Source organism: Pagrus major, chromosome 21, assembly GCF_040436345.1.
Source record: "Pagrus major chromosome 21, Pma_NU_1.0".
NCBI classification, from domain to species: Eukaryota; Metazoa; Chordata; class Actinopteri; order Spariformes; family Sparidae; genus Pagrus; species Pagrus major.
Window position 1 is genome coordinate 20,385,421 of NC_133235.1, and position 22,791 is coordinate 20,408,211.

The window sequence follows — 22,791 nt, forward strand, 5'->3', positions numbered from 1 at the left end:
TATATGTTAATGACTAGTGGACCATTAGTGACACACACATTCATTTTTTTCTTTATCATTATTGTACTAATAGCTTTTTTTTTTTTTTTAATAATGCTTTTGTAATAGTTATATTAGAGCTGAAAAAATCCACTAATAATCTGTATTTTCATGATTGTTTTGCACCATTAGCTGTTTCCATTTGGTTACTTTATATTAACATGGTTAACAGCTTGCAGTGTTATTTTACTCCAGATTGTTACAGTGCTACTCATCCCATAAAAGCCTACATAATGAGCTGTTTGAAGTGACTGTGTTAATAGGGAAATGATTTATTTTCATTTAGCTGATGTAAGACATGATAATGGATGCATGTATTTATTAATGATGGAATGTCTGCTCATGTTTTTTGCATTCGTTTGATGTAGCACAGCTTCATTTGGTACAGAAACTCTCCTTTTGAATGACTTCATGATACTCGGATCTTTAGCGTTTAGCCGGCTCTTTTTAGGATTTCAAAATGTTTTGAAGGTTGTGTGTGTGTGGATTAAGTTATAATGACAAAAACACAAAAGCATTTGCTCTCAGTATTTCATTATCTCATAGCGACACAAGATTTCAGACCAACTGCTGTAGAGTTAGATCTCCATTTTGAATGAAGAGTGGATTTTGCACTTTGCTAGTACATTTGCTTTTGTTGGTAGAACTTGGGACAGATGTCAATGATTCTTTCTGTGTATATTTCAGCCAATAAGACAAATACATTTTTGCTTTTGAGATTTGAAGTTCATTCTTGACCTTGGGAGCAGTATTTGCCAAAATTGTCTCTGTTCCGGACCTTTTCAACATAATCACAAGATCTTTCTCATCACATGGAGCCCGGCCGTCACGGAAATGATGTTCAAATTCTCTCGTTCTTGTTGTCTTTAAAATTGAGATTAAAAGTTTATTCTCTACAGAACAGTAGCTGACGAATTCATCTCGCCATCAAGTCCATTGATGTAGTCGCTGTTGTGGAGCTCTTGATCTTATCTGTGACAACTGGGCAAACTCCATCTGCAGAGAGAGATGGTGAGATACGATTTAGAGCTCCACAACAGCGTCTACACAGACCCTTGTGGAGAGAATCATTCATAAGTCACCTTGACTATTTCAGGAACATCTTTGTTAGATCTGTGACGGCCACATTTTAAATTGTAAAAATAAAAGAATCCAGTAGACTGGATCTGGCCCTAGTTTCACTTGTAATTTTGTCAGCTTCAGTGTACAACAAGCTAGTCCATGTTTGATTAAACAATGTCAAAACAACAAAACTAGCTACTTAGTGACATGCCACTGTTGGATATATTTGGTTTACCCTAGACACTGATAAAACAACACAGTACATGAAATGGGCACAGCAGAAAATGCCAGATAGGTGGGACCACTGCGTTAACACGATGCACTTATGACTGAAAATGACAACAGAAATAAAGTTTTCTTATTTCACATGCAAATCTGCTCATGTAGGATCACATCGCTCAGTGTGAAGGTGATAAAATGTCTTCAGGGCCTTTGAGCGCCACACAGTTTGGTTTGCAATTTGAAATGCTCATGACCATTTGACTTAAGACTGACTACGTTACACATAGTTAATTGTTATTAACTATTTAATGTACAGTTCAGAGTTAAAATCACATATCTACAATAAAATGCACATAAAGCACGTTGGAGCCAGATGAAGCAAGCTCAGTTCCCCAGATGTTTGTGCGCATGAAAATCTTGATGTTACAACCAGTCTTGAAGGCACATTTCACTTCAAGCCACGTTATATTTACTTAATCCCTACAAATTGATAGAAAGATAATGCAGTTTCCCCACATCTGCACTGCATCTTTCTTTTTGAGTATTGCATGATCCCAAGCCTGGTTTGAGTATTTTCTTCTATGCTATAAATATTCAAGATGTGGTATCACATGATGTGGAGAACACTCATTTTGATTCATCTGGCTCCGAAAATACATTTTGGACCTTACAAAGTGAATAGCATGGCTAAGATTACATTAAGAGACCAGAGATAATACTGTAGGAATACACAATGGTCATGCAAGGAAGAAAATGGGGCGATGTGACATAAATTATTAACTGTTAAATTAAATAGTTCAAATCTAGGTGTTGGGTGACAGAAATATATAGAATACTGTTCTCTACTTGGCCATAACTATGCGGTAAATATCAATCCAGCACAAATAGTTCAGTTATTAGTTTCTGCCAGTTCACATACACTCTGCTTTTCTCTGACTAGTAGTAAGGCAGGGGGTGGGGGGAGAGAGGTAAAGACCCAGGCCATTTTCACAAATCCTTCATCCACAGTTTTGCGGTAAATGCTGGGTCATTTTTCTGCTTTTTAACCCGACAACATGACACACACGCACACACTCGAAAAATCATCAAGGCAATGCAGCATCATCAGAATAGCATCATCGCGTAACATGAATTGGCATCCGTGTCCCTTTTCTTTAGGAGAATATACAATCATCATTATCTTACATCTGTGTTGCAGCTGTTCAGTCATCGTCCATTCCAGCTGTTGAATATGTCATGAATCGAAAATGGGGACCCAAAATATATTTTTTTTCACGTCAATTTGAACAGTTGGTTCTGATTCAGTGCACTTATTGCTCAAAACAAACCACCACTGATACATGCTTTTTTTGTTTCCTGAAAAGTAACATTTCCATTTGGATAAAAAGTCTCTTCATGAGGTGATCGATCTCTGCCTCCTCTGGGAGTATTTGCTCTATTATATCATTAACGATGGAGGAGCAGTGAACACACCACGTGTGTGTAGCTAAAATAAGAGCCATATAAGGTAGTCACAACCATAGACGTCCGGTCGTTGGCTTTTCAAGTGATGGCTGATCTCCAAGGGTTTGTGCTTCACATCAACAGTCATCTAATACACAGACAACAGAGTAATAAAGCTACAGTGTTATGAACACCATTTACTTGATTGGCATTATTATACTTGAAAGTTTCACATTTATAAAAACAGAACTGTTCTCTGGATTTTCAGTATTTATAGTGAGGATATGTACCTACAAGTCCATGACTGTAGTGTCAAGGATTTAAATAACAGTGAACATTAACAGTAGAGGAAGTAGACTCACACGAAGAAGATAAGAAGAAAAGTTGTGTACGTGGGTAAGATGGGTAAATATATTGTTTATTATACTTGATCATTTATACATCACAAACTGTTATTTGTGACTTATTACACGTTCTGGAATAATAAGAATAAGAATAATAAAAGGACACAATGGGTAAATTGTACAATGCATTTCTGTTATAAATCAACTGAACTGAATGGGGCTGAGCTGCGTGGTGGTTTTTAATGTTTTGAGGCAATTCTCTTGATTCTAATAAAGTCTATTCACTCGTTATAATCACCAGAAACTCAAAGACGGTCCACTCAGATAGAAAGTCCAAATTCCTTCTGGTGTAAGAACAGATGAAGAAACAGTTTTAACCATATATATCTATATTTATATATACAGTAAATAGATATATATATATATATATTTGACCAATGTCTCACATAAGTGGTATAGAATTTCTTCATGGCATTGATTTGACTGCGGGTATTTACAAATTTCTGTCAAGTTTAGGAATGTCACCGACAAGCCTTTTTAAACTTTACTTATGTTCCATAGACAATAGATTACTATCACAGGGGATTGTGCTGATGAACACCTCTAAGACACTGTAATGAGAAATAGCTAGAATTGTTTAAAAAGGCAAAAAGGAAAGCCTGATTGTTTCTCTTCTAATGTATTCAATGTAAATAAGGGCCAACTTCTACAGCAAGCTGCATGCTAGCATTATTTGTTTTTGTGACAGTCAGCACAGCAAAACCATCCCCCCAAAAATGAGGAAAACAATAAAAATTGAAATGTCAGCTATACAAAGATAAAAAGATTACAATCAACAGCCTTTGTTTCGGCCTCCTGGTTCTCTTTTTTTTTGTTTTTTTACCTTAACTGTGTGTAAAAAGTGACTTAAGTTAACAAAAACATCCGACTCTGTAGTCCGGGGATCCACGTGGAACAAAACTAGATACTTGCATATATACAATCAAGTTCCTCCTCTGTTTTTAAATTGAATAAGCACAGTCATCTAATTAATGAGGCAAAGCCTCATAGTAGCAAAAGGCAACGTTAAACACTTGTCTTGTGTTTTGATTCAGGTGCGAGAAGCTCTTTTAACCAACAATCGGCTCATTAAAGTCGAGCAGATTTCTAGAAAGGCTCTCCTGTTCAAACTGGTGACAAGTATAAGGTCACTCAATACAGCATTGTTTAGGTGCTGAAGACGTTAACACTTATAAGAAACTGCAATGCTACACATATCAATCCATATGTATTCTTTTCTTTTTTTTTGGATTGATGTACAGCAAAACTAGAGCAACAGTACTATGTAACTCATTTCACACAGGTCAGAAAGCCATTTTTTTGGACACATTTATCTTCACTGATTGTATACTCTTGAGTGAGAAGAAAAACAAATCCACAAAATGAAACATGAATAAATTAACACTAATGCCTCGACATGGCAGTTAAACCTGAGTTCTGTTTTGGAAGTGGTCTCTTTTTCTTCTGATGATAGTATTCTATTTCTATTCAGGCGTTGATAAACTCTACTATACGTCTTGTGAGTTACACACTCTGCTAAATACATACATTATTTCACAGTTTGCTGTCAAGTTCCCCGGATGTGCCGCCACCCCACCCACAACCCCTACTTTATGTCGTCAACAAGCAAACTCCTCAAAGTTGCCTAGAGTCGGGTGACGAGGTAACATGTTCGGCGTGAATCCGAGACTGTCCGAGTGACTCCGGAGGGTGTCACAGGTGCTCTGCAAAACAGAGGGGAAGGAAGGAGGGAAGACGAGTTCAACCGGGTTAAGGGAGGGAGGGGCGATGGAGGGGGTGATGATGGAGGAAAGAAATGAGCCACAGGTAAAATGAGAGCGACCAGGACGAATGGGGGGGGAGAAAAACGTATGTGGCAGAAGAGAAATTGAGCAGAAACAGAAAATAGATGAGGTTGATCACAATGATAGGATGTATAATCAAACACAATGAATGACAGAAACATATGTGGACAACGATGAGGTGGTGAATAAAACAGATTTGGAAGTTCCAAGATCAGCCACATCGCAGTGGAAAGCGAGTTTAAAGAAAAAATCAGGGGGAGGTGGGGAAAAGATGAATGAAAGGAGGGAGAAGAGAAAGAAAACAGCATATTTTTAGTCCTGATTTTACACTAGCATGTTAAACTGTTAAAGTTACGGAAGCTGAAAACATCCACATATGTCTGCATTTTTTTCTCTATGTGCTCCGTGAGTAGATAATCACTGGTAGTCCCCATTGGCAAAAAAATTCGCTATTCGAGCAGACAAAGAACCATTTATATGTTGTGCAAACTCACTGCATGCAGACCTGCGATAACATCACAAAGTAATGCATCTAGTGATGTTATCTGGCGTGAGCCTCAAATGCATTGCCTCTAAATGGACCTCTGTGCTGCGGGGAAACAAATAGATCTCATGTGGTTCAGCTTTTTGTACAACAGTTCAATAAATACGTAATCTGTTTTCACAGGAGTACTGCGCTCTATCCTACGGGAAAAAAAGCATCATTATTCAGTGGAAGGAGCAAGTTTTTGCATTTTGCACAGAGTCGTATCTTTACTGGAGAATCCAACCAACTCATGTCTTCTGCTGAGCCGATAAAATACAGAAACACACCGAACTAACCTGATGTTAATAACGCTCGCTGCAGTAGAATAATCACCCCTCTTTTTGTTGACTGTCTACTAAATGCAACCAAATCATTTGTAGCCACTGAGGAAATGATGTATGAGATGGTATCAAGTATGTATGAAAGAGAGGGACAGCATGGGGAGGGAGCATCTATTATCAATGGGGTGTGCTACCTGGGGGCATGATTAGGCGTGACACCAGGGCTGGTTGGGTTCTCTGGAAACTCCTGGAATAGACATGATGAAAAGAAAGATGGGTGAGGGTGACTGAAATGAAAATAAACCACAATGCAAATGCTAGTAGTTAAAAACTTGCGAGGGAATACTGCAAGAGGTTGTTTTTCGCCTCATTTCATTAGGAGGAGGAGGACAGGTGTTCAAAATAAGATAAGAAGAGACGCGTTTTTCTAATAAGCCGGGTAAACAAAAGACAATTACTGCCATCCATAAGTGTTCCCGATCATTGAGGACAATGACAGTCAAACTTAAAATAGAGTCAAATAAACCACTAAATGCATTACTTTACTGTCGGGCTGTTTGAGTGGAGATGTGACAATGGACTAGTTGAAAAAACGTTTATTGAATATGGGAGAAAAGAAGTACGAGAAGATGGTTTATTGTAAGCAGGTGAACATGACATGAATGGGAAAGAATACAGTAAATATCACACTATGTAAGACTTTAGTAAAAGCATGACACACTCTTCTTCTGCCACTTTTAATTTCTAAAAGCTGATTCTCCACAAGCCAGACTGACTGCATTAACCTCATTCATAACTCTGCTGCCTTGATTTAACCTAATCTTAATCTGTGACCACTTCTTTCAATTTTTCCCTCCACATAAGCCGTCAAACCAAATCCTGAACCCGAGGCAAGTGAGCATGCATCACACAATCCACATGCAGACACAAACCCATGGCTTTTTCACAGATTTGAAGAAAAGTAAGTCGGATTGCTGGAAATGAAAAAGTCTTGGGCTTGTGTGACACACAACAAAGAATTAGACCTTGCATTTCCAAGGTTCTGCCAATAAGACTGGATGCAAACTGGTAGATACAGTTTGCTCAGGGACAAAACAAAACGTCTGCGCTTAACAGAAATCTTCTTAAATGCTTTTGATGAAAACGGCACCGGAAAAAAGGAAATGTTTTAGCTTACAATGAGCTGCAGAGAGGGATTAGTGGCTTTTAGCTGTTATTTGGACTTGACCAGTGTTCCCCATGCGTTAGAATGCGGTTGATTAAGTGCTTTCTACAGTTTACAGTTTGAAATTAAGTTATGTTCACATTGAGAGGAAAGTTAATTTGATGGCGGTTATATTGGCAGGTCAACAACCTTTTAAAAAACTTTTTAAACAAACATTACATTAAAAATAAATTGCAAGAAAGGAAAACCAGACTAGAATTACAAATGACTACCCCATGTCTGTTTTTCGTGTTGTGCATTCGCATTCGGGATAAGCATAAGTCTGTATTTCACTCGTATTTACTGACGTTATCTCCTGGACGTCCTCTGTAATTATTACAAATTACTAGAGGTCTCCGAGTAATACTAGCCCTGTTCAAATAGGTCTTAAGATGTACCAATTTTAGTTTGAGATTGTCATATGTTTTAGTGAATTTAGATCTGTTTATAGTAGCGTGTAGGATATTCCACACAGAAGAGGCTCTATAGAGAACATTTCTCATTATACAAATTGTTTGTGAACATGTCACTGTCAGAAAACGTGTCACATCTATGACATTTTTTCGTTTTGTTTTTTGTCATAGCTGCTGAGCTACAAAAGCAGATTTGATCCAGCCTCCACAGTTAGTCATGATGGTATCTTTCTTTTCAATGCATTTTTTACTTTGTCTCTTCACAAGTCGTCGTGAGTCATCGTCGGCCATGACAGAAGACAGATCATATGCAGAACATTTCTTCGAAAACAGCAACTATATACTTTTCAATCATATAAAAAATGTGACTAATGATGATCAAAGGGAGACAGTACATTAATTTACTTAAAGCCTCAGCATTTGTTTTTACTCCTTCAACAGACAAACTAAGCTGAGTGACAATTATTACAGATATTAATACATTTAGCCGTAGCTAGGTCCCTTACTGACTATTTTAATCCATTTTTCTAATAGTATGCAGCTCACCTTGTTCATGAGATACTATTGCTATATACTGATTAGGTTGTCAACATACATAACCAAATGAATACTCATACTAATATACAGTAAATAAATTACTTAACGTGGAAAATAAAAGTGGACCCAATCAACTTCCTTGTGGGACTCCCCAGGAGTTGTTTTAACCATTTATTTGCATTCTTGCTTTGTTATATCAGAGGGCTCCTCCCAGGCGGGAACTGAAGGTGAACAACTATCATTTTTAAGTTTGGCATTAAGAAAACCATGATCAATAACATCAGTTTTAAACTTGCCTGAAATGAATAAGCTCAAGTATTTTTTTCTCAGCACAGTGAGGGTACTAATGGTTCTATAACTGCAGACTCTCCATCTTTTAGTAAGAGTTTGATTCAGCAGTATGTGATGAACATTTGCTGATTACTGCTATTAAGAAGGTGCATTTCAGTTATTAATAATTTCTTCCCTGCTCTGGATAAAGCTTACATAACAGTCTGCAGGAGAAGTGGAGGGCCGCAGTGTTAAACCGCTGGGCTCGACAAAATGCTAAGATTTAGGGCAGGACCAAAATGCCACACATTACTCTAGTTTTCATTTTGAAGTTAAAATGGGTTTTACTGCCTTGAAGGCTTTGAAAAAGAGTTGATCATGAAATGTTAATAAAATCTCCAGACCTCTTAATCTTGTTCTGCTTTCAGCTCATTCTTCTTTCCTCACTTGAATCCACTTGGATTTTTAATTCGCTCTGATCACACTGCCAGACATAAAGCAGTATAAAGCCAGTACAAAAAACAGCTTTTTCTGCTCTAAGTGAGCCGCAATTTCTTGATTGAATGTGAAATCAAGAAGCTACTGTACTACATATTGTGTAAGTATTTAAAAGTGGATCGGTGTTTGGGTCAACTGAGGTAATACAAACCAAATATAAGAGCAGTTAATGAGTCATGATGAAAATGTAATAGAGAGTAGGTCAGACAATTCACTTGTGCTTGTCCATGAACTGTAGTTTAAGGAAACTCGGTTAGTAAAACACTTGACAAACCACAACACTACGAAAAAAAAGTCAGTTTTCTCCTTGTAAACACTGATCAGCTTTTGTTTTTTTGTCGTTACAAGGAATAAATGTGCTGATTCTCATATTCACATAGTAAATAAAGAGCACTGTTTGTATACCATTTGATACACTGATTATGCATTCATACTGTGCAATAAAAACTATGTTTATGCAATATTAATGATTATGTTTTCTAGCACAATATGTCTTTTCTGCATGGGAAATTGAAAGTAATGATGACAGTGTGCCGCGGCTTTGTTTTCTCTCTGGTGCTGTTCATTAAAAGCATTTCCAGTGTTAGCAGACATGTTGTTGTTGTTGTTGTTGTTGTTGTTCCTGAGCTCATCTAATATCACATCACATTCATTTCATTCAATCAAATGCATTCAGAGAGGCTAGAATTACCAGATTGTCGCTCTGACAACGCTGTGGTCGTTTCTTGCGTATGAAGTAACCCAAAACCTTATCCTTAAACACCTGAATGCAAAAACATCAGTTACACATTATTCACACATGGAAGATGTCATGGTCAGTGACATTAAGACTAAACATTGAGTACAAATATATTTACGTTCTGGGAAATATGCTTATTCGAGAGTCAGGAGAGATAACTGTACAGTAAACATAAACAGCCAGCAGCAAATTATCTTAGCTTAGCATGAACACAAGGGACAACAGCAGCAATTAAACACTTATATCTTGTTAATTTAATCCATACATAAACTGAAGTGCAAGAATGGTTGTTGTTGAAAAGTGTGAAAGTCATGAAAGTTGTGGTTTTACTGGAGGCAATGCGCTGGACTGCAGTTGTCAGGCATTTACTTCTCTCAGACAAATAGTTTGGTCCCTGAGTCACAACTTGACATTTTTACACCTCAATTTTTGTACACATGAAACAAACAAGTGTTCATTTGTGAGCTTTAGAGGTACTGGTGGGTAGATTTTGTTATCTTCGGACAGAGCAAGGCTAGCTGTTTACCGGTTTTACCGGTTTCTTTAAGCTACGCTAAGTTAATAAGATGCTGGCTGGACCTTCATATTTACCGGAAGACATAACCTGGCTGTCTAAATGAGCTTCCTCACCTAAATGTCGAACTATTCCTTTATGATTAAACACATGCAGTCCAAATATATTCAAAGGTCGTCTTTGGCCCAATCCCATGACACCCCATGCCAGTTCAAAGCGCGTTCATGCCTAGGGGTAGGGTGTCCTGATCCTTGTTGTGGGAAGTGTTAGAGCTACTTGGTCAACCTGAGGTTTTCAAATAGAGGGTTACGCGAACTCTGTCGTTTCAGTGTATGATGATCCTTTTCTTTATAACAAGCATAAAAACAATCACTTCTAGTTTGCTGATGTCTCGGTTGCTAATTAGCTAGCTAACGTTACATTGTTATAGCTGATTTGTGCATGACAGTCACGCATTTCAGTGTTGCATTTCCAACTGATAGGTAGGAGCACAGGTTGCTAACGTTAACCTAAAAAGCACCGCCAGTGGTCAGGTAATGAAGCACTGTTTTTTTTTATTTATTTGATGACTTGATTGATAGCGTGAAGTTGAAGACAGCTGAAGACGGCATATTGGAAAAGTCCAACTACAGAAGAGGGTCTTAAAGGGTTATCTTTTTTCATAGAGGGAGATTTCAACCTCTAACCCTTGTAAGTCTGTTCTGAGGGGCAAGGGGTTCACTCAAAAACAATGGGTGGGGTTCAAACTGGAGATGGGATTGAGCCTTTGACTTTTTCTATAAGGTATAAAAAGTAAAATCAAGTATAACACTAAACTATTTACCTTTATAAACACGAGGACAAGAATAAATTGAATAAGTGTTCAAAGTTTTGCATTTTAACAGTTTATAACCACCACTTACCTCATATAGGTAGTCAAAGATTTCCAGTATTGTTAAAACACTGGCTCCGATGAACAACCCCATCTGACCTCCAATGTCACCTAGAACAAAAGAGATTAACAGATATGGGCAGGTACAGTAATTGAACAATGGTGCGTGAAACCATTCCCCATGCTGTCACTTCCAATTCAGTATCTCTCACTGTAATCTGAGCAGAATTGTCAAAAGTGTCCATCCAGCCCCAACTTCTCATCAGGCCCAACCCGGCTGCCCTTGCAAGAGCATCAGATTATGAAAATGTGTTCCGCCTGTTTCAGTTCAAAGAGGGAAGCCTCAAAGCACTGGGCACAGTGAGCAGACGATGTGAAATGTGCGGTGGGGGCCCGCTGAGAGTGCTGACACCGAGGTCAGCTACACTTTTCTGTCACCATGAACCTGAAAACTGTGAGAATCTTACCGAGAAGCCCTGCAATTTCATAGGCTTTCTTCTGCTCAATCTTCTCATAATTCAGAGCTTCAAAGAAGATGTCCAAGACCAATATATTTTCTCTGGAAAGGGGACAGACAAAAGCACACCCAAAAGAGTTTATTTCTGATGATATCACACAAAATGATATCTCACATTTCCTGTGTAACTATCTTTCATTATTGTTACATTGAAGGTGAACGATGGAGACCCAGGTAATGCTATGCCACAGTACATCCATCCATCAACAGAAAAAAAAGAAAAGAGGGTGAGATCTGAATAACTGACTGCTGCCAAATAATACTTACCCAATATACTGCTCAGTTTTGTTGAATTTCTTAGCCAGATATTTAGCAGATGCCTTACTGGGGATCTTAACCATGGACAGCTCCTTGCCATAGCGAGTCATGTTGCAGGGGGTCTGACACACACAGTAATCGTTGTCTTTCTCTACCAAAAAGTCTGTGGATGATCAAAGTCATTTAAAAATATTGTGATCACTGCGAAGAATCAAACAAACCGGCACATAGAGGCTCTCAAAAGATTCTGCTAAAAATATCTCCGCACACGACAAGACAAAAAAAAACTACATCTGCTGCCATCGTTCACTTTCCATGAAAGCAAATAATGACTGAAGCTATAATACAGAGGGAGAAAAAAGCTCTGTGGGATTTATTTGATATCAGCCAAGCATAGACACATCACAAATCTTCTTAATGGATTTTTTAAACAATAATTTTACTTTATTATTTTGCTTCAGCACTGTCTGAGATTAAAGCAATTTCGAGTTAAAGCTACAGAGGTGTTATATAAGAGATAGAATAGTCTCATGGCTGCGCTGATGAACACTCGGGTGAATTAATGCAAAACTATCACACTAACAATTCATACTTATGCAGTAAAGTGTGTGGGCTCACCTAAAGCTGGGTCAGCACAGTCTTTGTACTGCTCAGGAGTGCAGACTGTGGAGGTTCCTGTTTGAGATTACATAAAAGTCATAATAATTACACAAATAGAAATGAGTAAACACGTGTTGGCCACATATTTTAATTGGTCAAGCCTCTCCGAAATCATACCAGGCATGTGAACCATCCTGCAGTTGCAGTTCTCAAGCAGGTACCGGGTTTCACAGTCAATGCGGCAGGCGGTGATGCTGTACGTGGAGAAGAATTCAGAGTCTATGGGAGTAGACTTGCAATCTCCCCAAGGCGGAGGGAGGTACTGAAGCTGAAAGAGCAAACAGCACATGTTTTCCCTCAGTATATCGGCGCACAGGATAACAACAAATTACATATTGCAAGCCCGGTACAACTGAAGTACAAAAGAGGACAACAAGCTGACAAAACCCAACACAAATGTCTCAAACATAAAAAAATAAAATAAAATAATACAGAAGCATTTAAATGAAAATGTGCACTGAGACAATACTGGCACAAAAACGTCCAGTCAGAACAACATTATTGCTCATGTATAGCAGCAAGCAGACATCATGCAGAACATTACTGATGCAGGTCTAGTCCCCGGTAGGAAGCAGAATACCATGGGAATAGAAACAAGCTTAAGAGGAATCTGTAAAAATATGTAGTTTCAGACAGGACACCACAATCAATGGACAAATTTTACAACCCTGAGAACAGAACTCAGAACAATAAACAGTTTACAGGTTTCGGATGAACGAACACATGAGTTTAACAGACATTATACAGAGCATTACATCCTGTTTTATAGTAAATGATAAATAAGTCCTAATGAATAAACTACTCTCCAGAAGCTAATGAAAGCGTTTTTATAGTTGATTAACTATTTAAATTTTCTAATCTAAGCCCTGGAGAGTTTATTAAAACACTACCCTGACTGCATAACCCCTGTGAATTTAACAATGAAGTGAAGATGTGCAGTTTGCAGTCTCATTAGAGGTAAAACTCTCATTAAAAGGTGAAGAGCAGGTCATTACAATTATGAGTAACTGAGGGAATTCTCAATGAATCCACTAATGAGGAATATTTAATGCCTGAATTTTAAGGTTTGGGTTCACGCTAAACATTAGACCCACGGTGCTCGTCTTATAACTGCAGCGATGTGCCCTGTGTGTGTGTGTGTGTGTGTGTGTGTGTGTGTGTGTGTGTGTGTGTGTGTGTGTGTGTGTGTGTACGTACGTACGTACGTGTGGAGCTTTCTTTTAACACTTTAAAGGAGCTCTTATTTTGGTGTACCGAACACACTGACAGTTAAGCACCAACAAGACTCTCAGTCCGCTTTAAAAGTCTTGTTTACAGCAATTTATGGTAATGAATGCCTACTACTCATTCTCAGGACAAAAACTAACCAATTATTTATGAGGGCCACCGATGCTTGCTCGGGCATTTGTGCATGTCTCTGCTAATTGCAGTGGGAGCTAGCCAGCAGTCAATGCCAAAGGCTTCTTCCTGACAAACTTCACAGGGAAATGATAATGCTATTGTCGCTGTAATTCTAAATCATCTCCACTGGCTCTAACCTGGCTAACTCAGACAATCTGAAGCTCATTAAGTCAATAAAAAGTGACAGAGATAGAGTGGAATTCACTGAAGGAGTAGACTTATACTAGTAAACATGATTAAGCCTTTATTGGACTCCATTTCTAGCCCACAGACTCTCATAACTGGAGTTACACTGGAGATAAAACCCCAGTGCAATAACTGCTAGACTTCAAACTGATGCCAGAGTCCTCGTGGGTAATAAAACCTAATGAATCACATTGTCTGGTCCCTCCAGATGACATTAAGTAGCGGTCCAGTGGATCGCCCCAAGAAGACATAAAAGCAAAACGAACAAAAGGAAAATGTCAACAGAACTGTCCATGGCAGTGAAAGGGTAAAGCCAAACAACAGCTTTGATGAAGTTACAGACTCAAATGTATGGCTTAAAGCTGGAATGAAACACATTAGCTGCTCTTTACTGATATCTATTAAACAGAGACGACAATGACGACAAGGACGCACTGCTGATGTTGTTGCATGTAGTTGCTTCAGCCGCACAGAGGAAGGGGACAGATGGATCCATTCCTCGGGGAGGGAGGGAGGGAGGGGGGGGACTAGCAGATGAAAGTCTGGTACTTAATGATGAGTGTGTAGCTATTTAACAATACAGCATTTGTGGCATGCAGCAAGCCCAGACAGTCATACGCTACCCTCTGCTCTTGGGTGGAAACGAACGTTTGGAAGCCGGGGGCGACCCCGAAGCCCAGCTCATGGAGGAAAGGAGGCTCTGACTGAGTGTGAAGCTGTACCTTTATGCCGGCCTCATAGGACGTCTCATCTAGGGCGAGGGGGTGAGGGAACACAGCCCACATCATTATCAAAAAATAATAAGAGGAGCAACAGCAAAGGCAAGGGGGCAGAAAGTTGTCGACTCCTCTCTGGATGGTAAGGCAGCCTTTTGTCAGATAACAACGATACAGCTACAACTCCCAGTGGTGCGTGAAGACTCAGCAGCAGTGGTGTGCTGGTGGGTTGTCATTCAGCCATTCTCCTCTTACATCCACTCAAGCTTGAGTGAGGACACATCTCAGTTTCAACCGTGACATAACTCCAGTTAAAATTTGGTGCAATAGTCCTCATGGCTCTCTGAGCTCACAAGTCATAGGCTCCTATTAAAAATTAAACTCCTCCGAAAGAAGCTTAACAAATGAAAAGTCTTGAAATCATAAGTGCTTGAACCAGCTGTCTATTATTACACTGAGAGCAGTGTCACTGTACTCATTGGAGACTGACTGAAATTAATGCTGGCCAGACTTTAATGACAGTCTAATTAATTCAGCCCATCTTTTAGGTCGTAAACACGTCTTTTAGCTGCCGCTGGTGTGGGTGCTCGTGTCTTGATTATAAATGACAACCCGTGCACTTTTGCTTTTGCGGGGGAAACTTCCTGATGGTGATTAATAGATCTGATTCACATCTCGGAGATGGCTGAATGATGATACACTTGGAGCATTTCACAACAATCATACAGAGAAAGAGAAAGAGAGTGAAACATCACATGTTTCATAACTGCTTCCCCGAAATAACATTTGTCATCTTTGTGGTGTCCAAGTGTCTGTTTTAGGAGACCAAACTCTGCCTCAATCATCCCATGTTATTCTGCTAAATCAAGGGTGGAAGATTTTTACGTGATCATTTCTTTATCTCATGCTCATGAACTGACCAAGACCATTAACTTAAGGAGCAAAATCATCTAAATTAGACTCGATTAATTGCTTAAAATAATGGCTTTGATAAGCTGCTGGAGTATCCATTACTTCACAGGGACTCATTATGTGGTGGAAATTTTAATGAGCCTGCAGCACAATGCAAGAATACACTTGATCTCAAAGGTAATCATTGCAAAACAGCCTGAAATCTTTTGTGGCACAGGCGCCATTTTCTTGTGACTTAGTGATGATATTTCCCTCTCCTGTCGCTGTTTCCGTTTGGACATCAAAAGACTCTAGCTCAAACAAAGGAATTTGAATTTGTTATCTTGGCAACGTCACACAACTGCTGTATACTTTCATTAAATCTGGATAGGAAATCCATGTGCGCTGAGTGTTATGACCCTGCACGATCAATTTTTATCCCTCACTGACGGCAGGATCTAATTTTCTACAGTCAACAAACCTTTCTGCTTCTCTCTAAAATGGGTGCGAAAACACTCATTTTACAGTGTCAAAAATTATCCTACATTTTAAAAATGTGTCTTCAAAATAGCTGTATGTAGTCTCATCTAATGACGCGTACTCTTAAGTGTAAGTGGAACTGAGGAATAAACTAATATGAGGACAGATGCACCAGGCTTCTTTTAATAGTTCACTTTAACTTCAAAAACACAATATTTCAGCATCTTTCCCTCAAGATACAGTAAGACTTGAGAGGGAGTATTCCGAGGTCAGTTATTTATAGCGAGTCTTTAAAGCAGTCTGATTTTGGCTAAACGCTGCCGACCATTTCACCAATAATGAAGAGGAAAATCATTCATAAAGCTTAATATCACGTTAACAATTTCTTCAAAGGGTGGTAATGATAAGAAATTGTCCATTCTCTCTTCAAACTCTTCGGTTTATTTCTTATTAATCAGAGTTAACGGTTGGATCATTGAAGCCTGTTAACCGTGGCTGTGTGAATCCTGCGAGTCTTCCTCACAGTTTCTCTTCCTTCTCTTTGAATGCGCCACTGGAGACAATTTTCACAGCATTCAAATCAGCCATATTTGTATTTTGTTCCCATGCTAAAAGCAGTGAAGACTCCATATGAAAAGTAAAACAAACACTTTGAGCTGCCAGATATTTCTGCTTGCTGTGTAGTCTGAGTTTCTTTTGGCTCAGATAAGCACAGTATGCTCTAACGCCTGCATCCAATCGTTACTTGGCCCTGCTCTGTCAATATTCCTTGGCTGCAATAATTCCTTCTGTTTCATGTATCCAGAAAAACTGGGTGTTCATTTAACACCTTGACTGCACTTTTCCCTCACAAGGTAAATCAACGATTTGATTTTGCTCCAGACTCTGTGACACAGAGGTAATGGGCACTGGCTGGCAAGGATTTGGGGACAAACACAGAATGAAGTGGAGCAAAAAAGAGGTCAAGGTCGGAGGGGAAGGAGGCTGAACGTTAGGTACCAGTTGCTGCTGACATGACACAAAAGTTTGAAAACCAGGGGCCACACCAAATCCCAGTTGGTCAATGAAGGGCGGCTCGTCTTGGCTGTGGATCTGAACCTTGATGCCTGCTTCGTAGGAGGTCTCATCTGTGGATACAGCACGCCAGAAAAATATAACAACAAGTACGCTCGCCACTGGGACCCGCTTTTTGGCTCTGGCACTGATGCTAAGTGCTCCCAAAGCCCCATGCTGGAAGCAAATATTAGTGAGATACTCATGTGTTAGTGTAGAGGACCGGTATTGTACAGGATTACAACCAATGATTTACTACATGCTGTATACTTTATGAATGTACGGTTCAGTGGCTTTGTTGTCTGCCATAAATATAAGACAATATGTCAATGAATGTATTTTATTAGATGTCACTTGCAGACATGGGGGAATATATCAAGATAATATACATGCTAGTACATCACTTCTGTGTAATTTGGCAGAAATTTAGGCGTACACTAAATAAGAAGACCCAGGAAAATCTTGGGATTTTGTTATCTATATCAAGTAGAGCTGCGACTAATGATTACTTTGATTGTTGATTAATCTGTCAATTAGTTTTTTGGTCTAGAAAATGTGAGAAAATGTCGAGCAGTCTTTCCCAAAGCCCAAGAAGACATCCTCAAATGTCTTGTTGTGTCCACAACCCAAAGATATTCCGTTTACTGTAATAGAGGAGTAAAGAAACCAGAAAATTTAAGAAGCTGGAATCAGAAAATTATGACTTTTTTCTTTAGAAAAAAAACAGTCAAACTAATGAATCAATTATCAAAATAATGGGTGATTAATAAATAGCTGACAACTATTCAATTCACTGTTTCAACTCTAATATCCAGCGATACATCCACATGTTCTAAAAATGACAAAGGACCAGTGGAGTAGTGAGGATTTTAAGGGTTACCCAACAAGATAAAAGGTAAAAGTGTTCGACAAGTTAAAAAGGTACCACACTGACCTGTCTCTCCCCACACAGGCAGGTATTCATCCTGCTGAATATCCAACATGATCTCCAAGCCGTTCCCTGTGCCGCCTTTTAACGTCGTCAACAAAGGGTTGCCGTCTAATCCCGAGTTGAATGTGTAGCATTTTCCGTAGCGCGTGTAAATCTGTAAAGAGCACAAAAAGAAACAGGGGCATTAATGGAAAGTCAAAGCCTTCCCTTTGTGCCGGGGTAAACTGTGCACCTGTATGGGATGTATTACACATCAGCCTGTAATTGTGCAGGACAGGTAATCATTGCAGAGGTTTTGTGATTATCAGAGAAGGCAGCAGCAGCTTTAAGCAGGCACCTGGCTCTGATTTGAGAAATAATGAGCTTTCCTTAGCAGCAGCGGCAGCAGCAGTAGCTATCAATCTTTACCCAATTTCACACCAAATTTCCCCTGAGTAACTTAGAGTGAATGTACTGGTTTGCTGTCATTAAATACAAAACATCTGAGGTGGAAGCTCTCTGGACACACAAACAAACTCCAAATTGGGTTTTTAAAAGACGTTTGTGTGTCCTGACTTACGAACTTCTTAAGAGACCGAACTTGTGCCAGTACAGCTCAGCGGTACTTATCGTTTGATGTGTAATTGCTACAGTAGATTTGCTCACACCAAATATCTTCCTGATTTAATTAATCCAATTGGTTTGAGTTATTTATTTTCAGCTTTTGCTTCAGCACTCACAGTTGACAGATTGACTTTTTTCCCCTCTCCCGAGTTTATGGATTTTCTCTGTGATTAGAAAATTCTCTATCCTCTGCCAAACAAGTAAAGTAAATCTGTACTGAGATTAAAAACGGTCACATTTTAAATTCACTCTACAGTTTGGATAAAGACTGAAGAAGTTTGAAATTCTGAATGCAGCTTGAGGGGTTGAGTAAATTCAAGATAAGCCTATCAATTTGAGATAAGACTATGAAACTGTATAATTGATTGGTTATGCAACACTCCGAGGAACTAGAATATCTCTCCTTCATGCACTTCAACACAATATAAAAACCTGCAGTGTTAAGAAATGCCAGAAACAGCTGTCATAGTAAGTTTATATCATTTAGAATTGTGCCAACACCTACGCGTGGCTTACAAACAGTCACACAAGTTCATCAAACTGCATATAAATGCCGCATGTAAGCAAGCAACTACAAATTAAGGGGGAGTGATTGTGAATGAGTCATGACTGTACTGTAAAATCCTTGTTAAACTGTGGAAGCAAAGAAAAGCCAGCTCAGTGACAAAACAGCATGAGAGATGTCCAGAAGTAAGGAAATGTGTATGTTTGGTTCAGACCCCAACAAATGTCACGTCATCGTGATTTAAATAGCTTTTTCAGTGAACATGAAAATTGAAATGTTAAACATGATCATTCAAGTTAACCTTGAATCATCATAATCGCAATATCTCTAACTCTAGAATGTTATAAGCAACTAAATACTCAGTACTTTATGGTCACTATTAAATGTTTAGTAGTGTAAATTAATACCAGTGAAATTAAACTTCCATTAGGTAATTTTAAGTTTTACAAATTAGATTTTCAAAATCTTTCAAGGCTTCACAAAGAAAATGCAAGTGTCCAATGAAATAAATAAAAAGTTGGTAATTTTTGGATTTGAACATTATGCCAAAAAAAAACAAGTTGCTCAAATTGGATTAGTTACGTTTAGACACCAAAATTCAAACTTCATCAGGGAAATCAAGCCTGAATACATTTGATTTCAATTGAAGAAATTACCTTCTGAACTTTTAAAAAGGGAAATTATAACCACATACATTCAGATTGATTCTTCTTGGTTCTTGACCAACTGTAAGAACTAGTTGCTCTAAATCATATTATTTCGACCCTTTATTGCATATATAAACCCCTTCTGCAAAAGTTAAATAAGTAATTTGCTACACTGAGTCACACTTCCTCCATTAGTGATCATGGTTGTCAAATTTCCTTACTTGGCAACCAGAAAGGGGTCACACATTTACACACAATTCTGACTGCTGGGATGATGTTTTTGCCAGCTGTCGACAATCTGGATTCCTGTCTGTCTTCGCTACATTTTTAAACAAGTGATGCCTGAAAGGAAAGGGATGTCATCTTATGGTTGATTTTCACAACCCAGTGTGGTGAGGTCGTGGTAAGATGGCTGCTGGCAAAAACTCAACCACCATGGAAAAGCTGATCTCCAGAGATCAGAGGCAGTGTTCCATGTCCAGACTCAGAGAGACTTACATGAAGCTCAGACAGATAAGACAGCGCTTTGGTCCTTTCCCCCTGCTGGCTATATAATGAGGTCTGCATGTTAACTGGCAGCCTTTTTTTTAAAGATTCAGATTTAGGTTTGGATAAGACACAAGCCTCTGTTCAGCCACACCACAGCCACACCATGGAAACAACACAGTCTAAATCCCAACTCTGACCCCAATCTAGCCATGAAGGCTGATTTAACAGATTGTGGAGGCTCGGCACGGGTTTGTGCAAAACAAGGAAGCCACCATGGTGAGCCGACATCTTGTAGCGTGCAGGACTTTGCATTTTAAGATGAATGGAGGTGTCACAGTTATATTTTTTGACTGTGCGATGGCAGTGCAAGGTTAGTGTTTGAAATCTATAAGCTTGTTCCCAGATTTAAATTATTCTCAGTGCTGGAGAAATGAATTAGTCTCTCTGCATGCATACTTCACACTGCACAAGTTTCTCCATCAAGCTTTTACATTTTTTTTCTGATGATGTTATAGGTTGCCTGGTTGTGGTGAAATTATTTGAGAAAATAATATAATTCGAAGTGGTGCCGAAACGTCATCCACCTCCTCCGTGTGGCATTCAGTGATTACTTGCAATTAATGGGTATAATAGACTTAGACGTCTGGTGTTTCAAATGTGAAACTCAGCTGCATTTTTTGAAACAAGGCCATATACTCCACATGCCCTCCAGATGTTTAATTAGAGAAGCTAAAACTTTAATTTGAACTGATTTACGACGTCTGAATTATTAATGCTCTAATGTCTTTTCTTCCTTTACCACTGTTGTCACGGGTTATAAAGCAAAAAGGCGTAAAAGCATCTGGCAACTCAGAAACTCGCCATGGTGAGTATAACTGCATGCGAAACCGTAAAGAAAAAAACATAAAGTAGACAGTGAAGTCATTGATGGTGACATGACATTGATTTCCCAGCACAACATGAAGGTGACATAGTACTTGTTTCCTTGAGTGACTTTTTCAAGGCATCAAGTTTAATAAGGAAAGGAGCTGTCATGTCTGAGAGGTAAAAACAGGACAGGCTTGTTTGCAGCTTTGAAACATCAACACCTTACAACACCCAGAGAGAGTAGCTGCTGGAGGGTGCGTCTTCAAATGCTGGCATTAATTATTAATACACCTTGCAAACAACATTCAAATCAACACCTGACAAACACCATATTTATTTTCTGTACATACAGTGCTGAAGTTTTTGTAGGTGCAGGTTTCCCCGCGGAACCTGCACTCCAGCAGCATGTCCTCCAACTGGTGACCGAGGCGTCCCATCATCTCGGTGGTGTTGATGCGGTAATCGGGGTGCGGACTGTAGTTGTTGAAGTCCAGCAGGCTCAGGAGACCCTGCTTGTGGCTGTCTTTAAGGATGGACAGGCTCTTCTCCATCACGGTGTGATTAGGATACATGAGGTCCATCCAGTAGCCGCTGTGATACAGGTCCTCCTTGGTCAGAGTGGACGCACGGAAAACGTTTTTATTGCAGAAGGTAACAGCTGGGAAGGACATGTTGTGAGCCCACACCATGTAAATCTTTGTGATGGCTGGGTAGGACATCAGGTAGAGGATTCGATTCCAGGACCAGGTGCAGAGGAGACTGACACAAACAAAGAAGGCCATGATCCAGATGACTCGCTGTGGTTTGGACTTGTCCGGAGAGAAGACAAACTTCAAACCGTGGATCTTGGTCCTCATTATGAAACCCACCGTGATCTCTTTCCACGATGGTTTAAGCGAGCTGGACTCTTTGACAGGGGTCTCTTGGGAATCATTTTGTCTGTGTGGCCCCAGGGCGACTGACTCGGATGTTGGTGCTTCAACCATAATTGCTTGTGTCAAGGCAGGTGCTTCTTCACCAAATGTTGTTTCCTAGCAGCCAGCTCTACACATCCCCAGTTTACACACAGTGGCTTTCTCCACAAACATCTCCAGATTTATGTATCACAAATTCCAGGTAGCAGCGACAGGAGTCCTAGTGTGCAGCTGTCCCACTGCTCAGGCTTAAAAATTCTTTGCCGTGAACATAAACAAAAGGAACTGAGCTCCTTGGGGGAGGTAAAATTGATTTACATAATGATTCCTTTATGAGAAAAACAGCTGAATCACTCCATTAACAAAAACCATCAAGCGTAACCATCACCAGTCCTTCATCAATAGATAAATGGACGTGATAATTGCAGATGTATGCGACGACTTCACTCCCAGAGGCAATCACTTTGAAAATCCGGAGAGGCTTACCCCTGTTGCTCAGATCTTTCACTCCTCCATCGCCCTCTCCAGTGCCAGACAATACTTGCAGATTTCGGTGGTTTCTCTCTTTGTGCAGTAGCTGCCCAGAACCCAACTCCTCCCTTTTTCCACAGATTGAAGAGATGCTTTTTTAGTCTGTTGACTTGCTGCCTGCAGAAGGGAATATAAAGCTTGTTGCCCCCCTACACACTCTCTCTACAGTCGAATGGAGAATGAGGTGGAGCCAGTGGATGAAATTGTTTTCCTCCGGTGATGAAGTAGACCTTCAATGGTATGGAGAGGCGGGGGGAAGGAATCAATCAAAGTAGAAATAATTGTGATAAAGAAATTAAGCAACAGAGAAAATGATGAAGTCTGAAATTCTTTAA

General features: G+C 39.4%; 1 protein-coding gene across 1 annotated transcript; it reads right to left on the reverse strand.

Moving 5' to 3' along the window:
- Nucleotides 1-4,794: 4,794 nt before the first annotated feature.
- asic1c (acid-sensing (proton-gated) ion channel 1c) lies at nucleotides 4,795-21,997 on the reverse strand. The gene is made up of 11 exons (XM_073491405.1): nucleotides 21,362-21,997; nucleotides 17,904-18,054; nucleotides 16,916-17,043; nucleotides 12,360-12,510; nucleotides 12,201-12,257; nucleotides 11,592-11,745; nucleotides 11,275-11,366; nucleotides 10,839-10,918; nucleotides 9,375-9,446; nucleotides 5,956-6,008; nucleotides 4,795-4,873 (listed from the first exon to the last, which is right to left on the reverse strand). The coding sequence occupies exons 1-11, from the start codon at nucleotides 21,995-21,997 to the stop codon at nucleotides 4,795-4,797; spliced, it is 1,653 nt and encodes a 550-aa protein (XP_073347506.1).
- Nucleotides 21,998-22,791: the final 794 nt, after the last annotated feature.

What these genes read in the sequence shown, in the direction of transcription:
- asic1c (XM_073491405.1), bottom strand. Translation starts at nt 21,997, where the DNA reads ATGGTTGAAGCACCAACATCCGAGTCAGTCGCCCTGGGGCCACACAGA. An exon ending in TGTCATGTCAGCAGCAACTG is followed by an intron (nt 12,511 to 16,915) that starts GTACCTAACGTT and finishes TTGCTCTTTCAG; the next exon opens with CTTCAGTACCTCCCTCCGCC. An exon ending in TGAAATTGCAGGGCTTCTCG is followed by an intron (nt 10,919 to 11,274) that starts GTAAGATTCTCA and finishes CTTTTGTTCTAG; the next exon opens with GTGACATTGGAGGTCAGATG.